The sequence below is a fragment of the Rattus rattus genome, chromosome 8 (assembly GCF_011064425.1).
Source record: "Rattus rattus isolate New Zealand chromosome 8, Rrattus_CSIRO_v1, whole genome shotgun sequence".
In the NCBI taxonomy this organism is placed as follows: Eukaryota; Metazoa; Chordata; class Mammalia; order Rodentia; family Muridae; genus Rattus; species Rattus rattus.
Window position 1 is genome coordinate 38,850,965 of NC_046161.1, and position 12,681 is coordinate 38,863,645.

At 47.4% G+C, this 12,681-nt stretch overlaps 1 protein-coding gene across 1 annotated transcript; it reads right to left on the bottom strand.

Annotated features, from left to right (window-relative positions):
* Nucleotides 1-2,827: 2,827 nt before the first annotated feature.
* On the bottom strand, nucleotides 2,828-12,441 carry Hinfp (histone H4 transcription factor). The gene is given in 11 exon segments (XM_032910053.1): nucleotides 2,828-3,374; nucleotides 3,377-3,725; nucleotides 4,553-4,677; nucleotides 4,754-4,892; nucleotides 4,977-5,097; nucleotides 5,182-5,259; nucleotides 5,709-5,861; nucleotides 6,043-6,154; nucleotides 6,408-6,637; nucleotides 9,275-9,601; nucleotides 12,386-12,441. Coding segments are annotated over 10 exon segments (1,584 nt in total). The 5' UTR covers nucleotides 9,444-9,601; nucleotides 12,386-12,441; the 3' UTR covers nucleotides 2,828-3,266.
* Nucleotides 12,442-12,681: the final 240 nt, after the last annotated feature.

Genomic DNA, 12,681 nt, shown 5'->3' on the forward strand with positions numbered 1-12,681 from the left:
CACAGAAGCAGCCTCGCTAGTTCCTAACTCCTGGGTCCCTGTATCCCCATCGCACCAAACCCTTCAAACACTGCATGAGTTAAGGCTCAGTATTTTCAATTTGTTATGCACATGAGAAAACAAGGCACTGCACTGCAATCCTTCTAAGGTGTCTTCTGTTATTGGTTATGAGGAAGCCTCTTCCTGGATCGTCTTTCCTAACTTCTACATGTAACTATGTCTAACTAACCATCTCCACCGTCATCTTCCATGCTAAGCAGGATCTTCCTGGGCTCCACCCAAGCCTCTCTTCTGACTCTGGCTCTCTGTCACTCTTGTCCTGCTTGCAAGGCCCTTCAGCAGCAAAGTCCCAAGTTCATATCTTTGTGTTTTTAGTAATCTGCCTAAGCTATAGCAAAGACTCAATAGGAATTGGTAGATTTTTTTTTTTTTTTTAAGTCTAGAATATAGTTTATTCAGGACATGGGGAGGGGAGTTGAGAGTAAAGATAAAGAAAAGTCAGGGAGAGAGAGAATAGAGGAGTTGAGGCTGGCCATGAGAGCATGTGAGAGATGGGGGAGGGAAATGAGGAGGGAGGAGGAAGAGCATACAGATCAGAAGCAAGAGCAAAATCTTTTTTTTTTTTTTTTTTTTTTTTTTTTTTACTAATTTTACCTGTATTATCTGTTTGAGACAGTCTTTCTCTGCATAGCCCTGGCTGCCTGGAACTTAGACCAGCCTGACCTACTTGACTACTTCAAGAGATCTGCTGGAGGGCTGGAGAGATGGCTCAGCGGTTAAGAGCACTGGCTGCTCTTCCAGAGGTCCTGAGTTCAATTCCCAGCAACCACATGGTGGCTCACAACCATCTATAATGGGGTTCCATGCCCCTCTTCTGCTGTGTCTGAAGACAGCTACAATGTATCCTATACCTGAAATAAATAAATAATTCTTTTTTTTTTCTTTTTTCTTTTTTTTCGGAGCTGGGGACCGAACCCAGGGCCTTGCGCTTGCTAGGCAAGCGCTCTACCACTGAGCTAAATCCCCAACCCCAAATAAATAATTCTTAAAAAAAAAAAAAGAGAGAGAGATCTGCTAGACTCTCCTGGATGCTGGTATTAAGGTGTGTATGACTACATCTCTGTAACAGGCAGTTTTCACAGTGAGAAACCGGGAGCTAAGTATGGCAGTACATACTTGTAATCCCAGCACCCAGGAAGCAGGGCAGGAAGACAACCAAAATATCTGAAGCTGTGCCTCTCAAAGCAACACTTAAAAGAAAAAAATAGTCCTCATTATCCCCAACTCCCACTCCAACACAGGATTTCTGTGTAGTCCTGGCTGTCCTGGAACTCTCTCTATAGACCAGGCTATCCTCAAACTCACAGAGACCCAGCTTTTTTTTTTTTTTTTGTTTTTTTTTTTGGAGCTGGGGACCGAACCCAGGGCCTTGCGCTTCCCTAGGCAAATGCTCTACCACTGAGCTAAATCCCCAACCCCGAGACCCAGCTTTTAAAAGCCCCATTTGTTTGAGCAGTCTTTAAATGCTGGGATTAAAGGCCTGCACCACCACCATCCAAGCTTTTTTTTTTTTTTTTTTTTTTTTTTTTTAATAGTTTTAGCAAAGCTGGGAATGAAAGTCAGGGCCTTGTTTACCAAGGACAAGACAGAAGGAGTAGTTCAGGAAGATCCTGCTGAGCATAGATGGAGCTAGACATAGTCACCTGGATAGTTTAGGAAGGCTTCATCCTGGAAGAGGCTGAAGTTCAGAAACCCTTCTCTGGCAGCCATCTAAAGTCCCTGAGAGCACCCATTCCCTTTATTCACGGACTGACAGAGCCAACGAGAGGGAATGTGCTCGGGAATAGCTGAACAGGGGTTATGGGGATGGCTTGGTCAGTGCTTGCTCTACAAGCACAAGGATCTGAGTCCAGACACCCAACACTTACATCAAAGTAACCTAGTGCTGGGCAGGGGCAGAGAAAAGCAAATTCCTAAGCTCCCTGGCCAGCCAGTTTGCACATACCACGTTCCTGCGGACACAGACACACTGAAACATATACTACACTTTTTTTAAGTTTTTGAGACAGGGTTTCTCCATGTAGCTCTGGCTGTTCTAGAACTCATTCTGTAGACCAGACTGGCTTTAACCTCAGCAATCCAATGCCTGCCTCTGCCTCCTAAGTGTTAGAATTAAAGGTATGGTTCTTCTTTTGAGTAATTTCAACTTCAAGCTCACAATGAAAGGGGCTGGTGAGATAACTAAGCAGTTAAGAGCACTTGTTGTTCTTGCAAAGATCCACACTGTTTCTAGCACCCACCTGTCTGTAACTTCAGTTCCAGAAGATTGGTCACCCTCTTTTTACCTGCATGGACACTGCTTGACTGTAGTATTCTTACATACACAGAAAAACAAGTGAATATACATGTGATATAATCTTATTAAAATAGATCCACTCAGGAAACTGTATAGACACACAATTTTCTAGCTTGATTCCTGGTCTTGAGTACTTGCCATACTGGGGTGACTTCCCGAACCAACTCCATTCCAGATTCCAATGCAGCCTACCCTAGAGGCACAGGGCTCTAATTAGAACTGAGGGTGCAGTACAGCTGCCATTTGTATCCATTCTGTAACACTGCAGCATTCGCTCATGGCCAAATACATGGAGCTTCCCTCCACAGAGGTGGAAGTTGCCCTAGAGGAAGGGACCTCCTCCTCTAAATGGGCACACGACAGTTAAAGAAGCCGTTCTGGTTATGAAAGGGAGGGGCCTGATTATCCAGCTCTACTTCTAGGCAGCTACATCCGTTACTTAGTTAACTGCCATCAAACTTGAGAAATAAGTAACACCCCAAGTGTTTCTTTTATTACCAAAAAAATAACTGTCACACACACACAGTATCCCAATCCTGTCCCTGAAGATAACAAGTGTCCCTGGAATGTAAAGGGAAACCTTGAGAGAAATGGCACCTGGTTCTCAATGCTTAACTTACAGTGAGGAAACGGCCCTCATAAGGAACAGTCCCTCATCCCTGGGTCGATGGGAGATTGGAATGGATGTGGACTAAATATTTACTCACTGTCTAGCATGCCAAGGGAGTATGCTTAAACCTGGTAACAGCTCCTGAGAACATACATGTAGGATTTCCTCAGTGAATCCAAACTCCCCAGAGTCTACAGAATGATGTCTCCTGAGTCAGAGGGGAAACACACTGTTCTCAGCACCACTTCTAAAGGCATCCAAGAACAAAGGCTGCCCACTGGGCACTGCTTCCTGCCTGGTTCAAACTCCAAGATCTGGAGTAGGACTGGTCAGGCTCTGCAGCCTCAGCCCATCTGGACGTCTGGCTCCTTGGGTATCCCTTGAAGCTTTTCCATCTCTCTTGAGGGTGCTTCAGAGACTGGCGGGGGCTCTCCTGGGGCTTCGGACAGCACATAGTAGACAAGGTCTCGCTGGCCTTGGGCATCTGTCTGACTGACCATATGGAGGGCAGAACTGGGGTTGTCCTGAGAAGCTGAGAGGGCTGTCCCCTCAACAACCCTACCTTCTTCTTCTGTCTCTTCCTCAGGTCCTGGCCCCCCTAGCACTGTTTCTAGAACAATGCCCTGTAGGCTGCTCTCATTCAGTGCCAATCCTGGATCTGATCCTTCTTGTAGCTGCTGCAGCAACTGCTGTGTCAGCTCCACACTCTCATACCGAACTAGCTGTAGCCGCATGTAGCCATCCTCATGCTCCTTGTACCTGGAGGAGACAGTAGACCAGCAGAGGATGACGAAACTGCCTGGAGACTGAAGGTGAATATACGAATATGCTATGGGGAAGAATCTTAGGATTCTGTGTGATAGAACTGAAGGTTAAGAAAAGGTTTCTAATGGAATCTGTAGAATAAGGTTCAGAGGAGAGGACTCCAAATGGAAAAACTAATGCTGACACCCACACAGTACAGAGACTGATCAGCTCTCTAACAAGGCCGTGTCCACCGTTTAGGAGAATGCCGTGGGGCTGAGGGCAGAGCCTCGCTCGCTCTTTAGCGCTGGCTGCAGCTCAGGAACTCAGGCACTACTTGCTGAGTCTGAGGTTAAGCTTTGCAGTGGAGGTCTCAGCCCTGCACAGAGTGCACTACACAGAGGTGCACACCTTTCATCTCATCCGAAACAGAGAGCCAGGTGGACCTCTGTGAGTTCAAGGCCAGACTGGTCTACATAACAAATAGGCCAGCCAGGGCTGTCTCCAAACAACAGCAACCCCCTCCCCCCAAAAAAAAATCTTTGCTCCAACACTATTTTTAAGGTTGAGACCACACATAGATGGTAGGTATCAAAATACCATAAAATTTGGTGGTTTTTTTCTCCCTTGTTAAAGTCTGGCTGGCTGGTGAGATGGCTCAGGGTGTAAAATGCTTGCCATGCCTGCCTGATGATCTGAGTTCGATATATGAACCATATAAAGATAACCAAGCTGTGCCCTGACTGCTACAGGAGCACCCCTGCCTCCCGCCACCACCATTCATACAATAATAAACAAACAAGGAAGTGTAGAAATCTGTGTGGAACGATTTTTAAACTCACCGAAAACGAGGGTGTCCTGAGGGCCACTTGAACTGGTGCTTCTTGCGAAGGTGCACAGTGAGGTTGTTGCCACGAGTGAAGCATTTGTCACAGACATGACATTTGTACCTTGGCTCTGAGTCTCCCTGACAAGAAGGGAGGAGGAAATGGGGTCAGCTCCTCACTCATACTCCTGCCAGCCCTTCCCCACCAGCCACTCACTTCATGCACTTTGCGGTGATGGGACTTGACGGAGCTGAGCGATCGGGCACTGAAACTGCAGTTCTCAAAGTCACACCTGTAGGCTGACTCCTTGCTGTGGGTGTCCAGGTGCTTCCGGAGGTCAATCAGATTCTTACAGCTGCAAAGAGAGATCAGGAGGGGTTGGGGGCATAGGAAACCCTGAAACTTGAGCCCTGAATTCTGTACCCCAGGATCCCCTTACCTGTAGTCACAACAGTCACATTTAAAGGGCCGGTCTTCACTGTGTCGAAAGCGCATGTGATTCCGGAGGGAAGAAGGCAGTGGGCAGGTCATGTCACACAAAGGGCATTTATAGTGATTCACTGAGAAGCAGAGAAAAGGCTCTGAGCAATGGACTCATGGGACCTGGAAAGGAAAGCAAGGAGGCTTGGGCGCAGGTTACTCACCATGGTTCCGCATGTGATCACGCAAGAGCCTCTCTGTGGCAAATCTCTTGGAACAGTGGGAGCACTGGAAACGCTGCTCTGGGGTGGGAGGCAGAACAAAGGGGACTGAAGAGAACAGTGAAGGACAGAGGAGAGGGGGACCATCCCAAACACAAGGGAGCCACCCAAGGAGCAAAGGGAAGCTACAGATGGGATCTGGAGTCCAGACCTGAGTTAAAGCCCCAGCTTTACCACTTACTAGCTGTATGATCTCAGGTAAGTGACTTAAGCTCTCTGAGCCTCAGTTTCCTCATCTGTAAAAAGGGGAATAAGAAGCCTACCTCATGGGGCTGTTGTGAGGATTCCTGAGATAACTGATGCTGAAAACAGTAAGTGCTGAACATTGTCTAAGTGAAGTCTAGGAGGTGCCTGATCCCAAAAGAGGAAGAGAGCCAGGGTACAGATCTCAGTAGCAGCCACCTCCCCTGGGAAAATACCCTCGTCCTCACTTCAAGCCCACACTCTCCCTCTCCTCTCCAGCCTCTTACGATCCAATGAGGTCTGCCGACGGATGTGATCTAGGAACTTGGTGTTGTTGGCAAACATGCCCCCACAAGTGGGACAGGCCACCACCTTCTCCTGGGTGTGGCTGCGGAGGTGTTCTCGAAGCTTACACCGGTCCTTGAAGGTACAGGTACAGCCTGGGAAGGAAGATCCGATCATGTTCCATCCTTAAACACCCTTCCCCACCTGGCTCTGGTACCAAGTTTCTCCAGCCAGTAGCCTGCTTAGTCTTGCAGGAACTGGTCCCATCCCTGGCTCCTCTAGGCCTTTACACCTCCAGAGTTTTAAGCAGAAGCCAGAGCAGAGGGGTGGCCCTACCTTTCCAGCCACACAGCACCACATGGTTGTCCTTGCTGACAGCTTGGTATTCACAGCACAGGCTGTGCGCATCCACGTGCCGATAGAACCACTCAGGATTGTCGAAGACACTCTGTGCCAGGGCAACTCGGGGTGAGGACTGAGTGGTTACAGGGACTCTCACCCATGTCCAAAGGGGGGCTTCTTGTTCTCCCCCAAATTAACTTGAGGGGACAGGAAAGTTTTAAGACAAAGCAGTTACAAAAGAATAACTGGGATATACTAGCATGAGTCTCAGAAATATAAGGTACCCCAGAAAGTTAAGGTATCTTGAGTCAAGAGCCCCAGCTTCCTTCCAACCCCTATGTCTGTCACTGTCTGCTGACCTCGCAATGCTCCCACAGGCACAGGAAATGGTCAGGGGTGTCAGGGATGACGTTCCGGCTCTGGAAGTCCAGGATGCAGGGGCTGAGGTCAGCCTGGCTTTGTAAGGCTTGCAGCCCCCACTGTTTCAGCTTGGTGTGGTAGCAGTGGAAGTAGACATGGCGGATGAGGTCGGCAGAACTGTCCAGAGAGCAAAAGCCACACTCCTGCCACAAGCAGGAGAATTCTTCCTCTGCAGAAAGGTTTAGAAGAAATGGTCTGACACTTTCCAAGCTCAGTTAGCTTTCCATTTGAGACATTAAGTAGGACTCTAACCGGGGAGGAACCAGGAGTTCATCCACCACGTGACCTTATTTAATGACTTTCAACTGAGTTGGGTATTGTGGACATAATGGGGAGGCAGGAGTCCCAGCCCTTGTCTTCACAGGGCTTTCAGTCAGAGAAGGTTAAGTAACCACATCTACATAACAGTAGCTAGTGGCAAGGAATATGGGGTAAGGTGTGGGGCACCAGGTAAACATTACCCAGAGCTAGGTATGCTGGCTCTTAGCCATAATACCAGGACTCAAGACGGTTAGGCTGGCAAACTGCCATGATTTCCTGGCCACCCTGGACTACAGAGTAAAGACCCTGCTACAAACTGTTAAACAGAAGTAACTTGATGCTGACTGAAGTTAAAGAGTCCCTCTGTTAGGAGTCAATGTAAAGAGGGCAGTAGTCTAAGCTGAGGTTAACAGCGTGTATAAGGCCTGAGACAGGGATCCAGGGAGGAGTTAGGGTATCTTTGGCAAACACACCTCTCCTCAGTTTCTCATGGTCCATGAGGAAGACAGGGCCTCCCAACACTAACGCTACATTGAGCAGGAATTTGCATATTTTAAAAAGCTGAAAACTTCAGAAAATAAAACCATTCTTTAATTTCATTTTTGTGTATTGACTTTGCGAACAGGTGTGGTATGTAAGTATAGTCTCAGCATCCTCAGAAGGATCCAGCCTAAGTTCAACCTTAGCTACATAATAAGTTTAAAGTCAGTCAGGGCTACAGGAGACTCTGTCAGAGAAAGGGAAAGGAGTAACTGAAAGAGGAGCACTTCTGACTAGCCTGAATAAAACTGTTCAACTATCTTCCTAGCTAGGATGAGTAGTTATGATATAAATGTGCTCCAAACCATGTGTTGGCTCATGCTAGTAATTCCAGCATTTGGGAGACTAAAGCAGGAGGACTTCAGGTGGGTATGAGGCTAGCCTGGATTAGTGAGATCTGCCTCAGAAGTAAATGGGGACAGGAGACGGCTTAGCTGTCTGACTACTTACTGCTCTTGCAGAGGACCTGAGTTTGGTTCCCACATGATGGCTTATAACAATTCATAACTCCAGTTCAAGGGAATACAACATCCTTCCCTGGTCTCTGTAGGCACCAGACATTCATGGTGCACATACAGACAAGACATGTAAAAAAAAAAAGCAAAATATAAAACTAAAAATAGGGGTTGGGATTTAGCTCAGTGGTAGGCGCTTGCCTAGCAAGCACAAGGCCCTGAGTTCGATCCCCAGCTCCGGAAAAAAAAAAAAAAAAAAAAAACTAAAAAATAAATAAATCTAAACAAAAAATGTAAATAAGTTAATACAAAGGGAAAGGGGCAGCTGTGCCTGGTGACTTAAGCCTTTACTACCAGTACTTGGAGGCACAGGCAGGCAGACACCTTTAATTCCCTCAGTTCTCTATGAATTCAAGGCAAGCATGCTCTACAGAGTGAACTCTAGGCCACCTGAGAATTCAAAGTGAGTCCTGTCTCAAAAAAGAGAAATAAAAATGGGTAGGTGGGTGAGAGAGAGATGGCTCAGCAAGGGGAGGCACTTACTGCCAAGCCTAATAATCTGAGTTTTGATCCCCAGAACCCACATAGTGGAAGAAAAGGATGGACTCCCACAGTTGTCCTGACCTCTACACACGCACTATGGTGAGCTCACACACCATACACACAAATATGTAGATGTGTGTTCCCACCCCCATAAAGAAGGTTTAAGGGAAGAGGTCCAGCAAGATGATTTAGCAGGTAAAGGCACTTGTACCAAGCCCAATGACATGGAGCCTCGTCCCACAAGTGGTCCTGTGATCGCCACCCTTGATCCATGGCATGTGCCGCCCCACACACAAAATCAAATTCCTTCTCCTGGTAATCATTCTTTACATCCTCGTTGACTGAATTCTCTAGAGATGACTATACAATATTATGAACGAAGAAAGTATAATTAAGAAAATAAGCCTCAGAAGGCAAGAGATGGCTGAGTGGTTAAGATGGCTGCTCTTCCAGCGGACCTGGGTTCCATTCCTAGCAGCTCACTACCTTCTGTTAACTCCAGCTCCTGGAGATCTAACACCCTTACACAGACATAAATGCAGGCAAAACGCCACTGCACATGAAATAAAAAATAAATTAGTTGGGCTGGAGAGATGGCTCAGTGGTTAAGAGCACTGACTGCTCTTCCAGAGATTCTGAGTTCAATTCCCAGCAACCACATGGTGGCTCACAACCATCTGTAATGAGATCTGATGCCATCTTCTGGTGTGTCTGCAGACAGCTGCGGTGTATTCATCTAAGTTAAAAAAAAAAAAAAAAAAAAAAAAAAGCCAGGTGTGGTGTGCATGCCTTCAATCCTAGCACTGAGAGGCAGAGGCAAGTGGACCTCAGAGGCTAGCCTGGTCTACAAAATGAATTCCAGGACAACTAGAGCTACGCAGAGAAATCCTGTCTTGAAAAAAAAAAAAGGGGGAGGAGGGAGGGGAGGGGGAGGAGAAAGACAGTTTTCTCAACTGTCCTTTTGCTCTTTCAGAACACATTGCCTTGAGCCCTTTCCTGTCCCTTACCTAGCGGATCCTCTTCTTCCTCCTCCTTAGAACCCTGTATGTGCTGCTGCAGGTGCTGAGTGACATGGTCGAAGAACTCCTCCATGGCTGAGCACACAAAGGAGCAGGACCCCCACTCGCACTGGAGCCCCAGGTTTTCCTTCCGGGGAACTTTTCCAGGAGGCGACATGGCCTTTGGCTCAGAAGAAGAGGAAGAAATGCAGAGCTGTAAGACTGTGCTCCAGTGCAGGCGAGCAGCCCACTGAGAGCCAGCAGGTACTTTTCAGTATCTCATGGCTTTTTTCAGTAGAGATGGACCAGCACTTTCTCAAGAGTCTGTCTGGTTTCCTGGGAAGAAAGAATAATACTGAGAAGCTAAGGACTTTAACAGACATTTTCTCATATAGCTTCAGAGCATATTCCCATGGGAGACAGAACAATGCTCAGTTTCAAAGAGAGGCAACAAAGTCAAAACCCAGATTCCACTGCCTACCACCTACTACATGTGCAGTCTTGGCCAAAATGGGGATAACAAAACTTTTGTCTGGAATATGTCAGATACAATACTATTCTGTTGAATGGAGCTAGACATGACTCTGGTTAGGAGCCCAGACTACTGTTCCAGGGGACCTAGGTGAAAGTCCCAACAACCATATGGCTGCTCACAACCATCTATAATGTCAGTTTCAGGGGATGCAACACCCTCTTCTGCTCTGAGGGCATTGCAGGCATGTGATGCAGACATTCATGCAGGTAAAACACCCATGCACATTAAAGTAAAAATAAATCTCAAGGGACTGGAGAGATGACTCAGTGGTTAAGAGCACTGGCTGCTCTTCCAGAAGACCTGTGTTCAATTCCCAGCAACCACATGGTGGCTTACAACTGTCTGTAATTCCAATTCCAGGGGATCCAATACTCTCATGAAAAACACCATTGCAAGGGGTTGGGGATTTAGCTCAGTGGTAGAGCACTTGCCTAGCAAGCGCAAGGACCTGGGTTCAATCCCCAGCTCTGAAAAAAAGAAAAAAAAAAAAAAGATAAAACAAAGCAAAAGAAAAACACCATTGCGTAGGAAAGAACAAAATGATCAAGTTTTTTTGAAAAGCCCTCACAAAAATATTATTTTTGGTACTAAGGAAGCAACCTATACATAGTGTCTGGGACAGGGTTTCCCTAAGTGGCACAGGTGGGTCTTAAACTCACACTGTAGTGTGCTACAATCCTCCTGCCTCAGACACCCAAGTAGCCGGGATTACAGGTTTGTGCCAACACACTAAGCCATGGCAAGAAGTGTGTGTGTGTGTGTGTGTGTGTGTGTGTGTGTGTGTGTGTTTGGAAGTCAGTAGGGAGGGCTCTGTGGTTCCTCAAGAATCAACCACCTGAGGGCTTTGTTTGCTTTTGGTAGTTTCTCCTTGCCCTGAAGCTGACCTACCAGGGAGCAGCAAGGATCCTCCTGTCTCTACTTCCCAACAACAGGATTACAAGCACTCCCTGGCCTTTTTACAAGATAGGGTCTCTCTGGTTGTCTTGTCTATGCAGACCAAGCTGGCCTTGACCCGCCCATCTCTGTTTCCCAGATGAGAGGATTAAATGCCTGTGTCACAGCTCCCAGCCATTGGAGTTTTTTTAATGTGGGCTCTGGCAATCAAACTGAGGGCCTCCTGATGTTTGTGAAACAAGCACTTTACTGCCTGAGCCTCCTCTAGTCTCATATTAAGCATTTTATTTGCATTGTGTAATTGGTAAAACTGAGGCAGGCACCATTTAGACCTCATAACCTGAAGCTGAGCCCAAAGTCCATATCCTTACTCCATATAGCCTACATATGACCAGAAGCACTCTACTCCTTACTGAATTATGTTGTTAAGTCTCTCACCAGGCTTTCAATGCCATAATTTGTCTTTGTCTACCCAATGCTTTACACCTTTCATGTTAAAATGTAGATTCTATTTGACTGAAGGAACCCTGTTTATGCTCTATCTTCTATGTCTATGCTTTACTAATATTTTTTTTTTTTTGGTTCTTTTTTTCGGAGCTGGGGACCGAACCCAGGACCTTGCGCTTCCTAGGTAAGCGCTCTACCACTGAGCTAAATCCCCAGCCCCACTGAGCCAAATCCCCAGCCCCACTAATATTTTTAAGAATATAATCTAATCATCAAGGGGAAAAGAATCCACTCTACAAAGTTGTACCAGCCCTTCCACCTGCACACCTTGGTGTGCATGTGCCTTCCCCCGAACCCCTCCCCCAGCATTCACTCACACATGCTCACACCACTAATTTTTAAAATAGAGTGGTGGGGTAAGTGGGGTAAGGGTGGTGATGCCAGCCTTTGAGACAAGATCTCTTGAGAATTTCAGGTCAGCCAGAGCTACAAAATTAAGATGGCCTTCAAAAAAAAAAAAAAAAGCCATCACATACATTACATTATGTGTAAAGGTGTATCTGTCTGAAGAGATCAGATGGATGAAGAAGAAAAATAAAATGAAACTCCTTAGTTTTGTGATCTTAAATTACTTAGCCCATGTGGGCTTAAGAGCACTACTGAGGCTCAATAAGGGTTAGCTTCACGTATCCTTGTTTCTGAGAGCTAATTCGGGGGTTGGGGAGCATCCAACCCACAGGCTCCCTACCTGACATTTCATCAATAGTCAAAGTACAAAAATCATCCCATCAACAAATATTAAGAGTATACTGTATCGCTAGGCACCAATGAACTCCTAGCCATAATCCAGAAGGCCCAGGTCCTAAACAAGGACTCACAGGGCAGGTTCTGACGGCTGAACACGGCAACCAAAACAAAGCGCACGACGAGGGCGATCAGGACACAAAAAGGCCCGTGGGCAAGCTTACCTGGGCTCTGAGGCCCGGGACAAGCTTCCGAGGATAGCTAAAACTCGGAGGAGGAAGTAGCCCAGCTCCGTGAGCCCAGACCGAAGGGCTTCCCGGAATCAGCAGCGTCAAGCGTGGCGCCAACCGAGTCCAGCCGTAGCGGCCGCCAGACCGAGGGCGCCGAGGCTAAGAGCCGGCTCGGACATTACACCGAGCGCTCCAGGAAGCCAGGTCTTCCGCAGGCTCCAGAGAGCGGTTGTAACCACCAGGGTACCAGAGATGCAAGCCCTTACTCACCTGCCAGCGCCGCTGGGCTGCCCAGCGCCCCACCCACCTCACACCATATACCCTGAGGCGTTTGAGCGACGACAAGCGACAGCCAATCGCTGCTCTCGAGTCGACCGACAGCCAATGGCCGCTGCGTCTGACAGAACCATGCGCACCAAAACACGGAAGAGGCGGGAACCGTTCCGGAGAGAGCGTCCAGTCCCAAGGGGTACAGTGAGGTTCGACCGGATGTGGATAATGTTAGCGTCACCTTCAAAAGTGGGTTGGGCCTGCTCCTGACTGTGCGCAGGCGGGAAGCTTTGAGG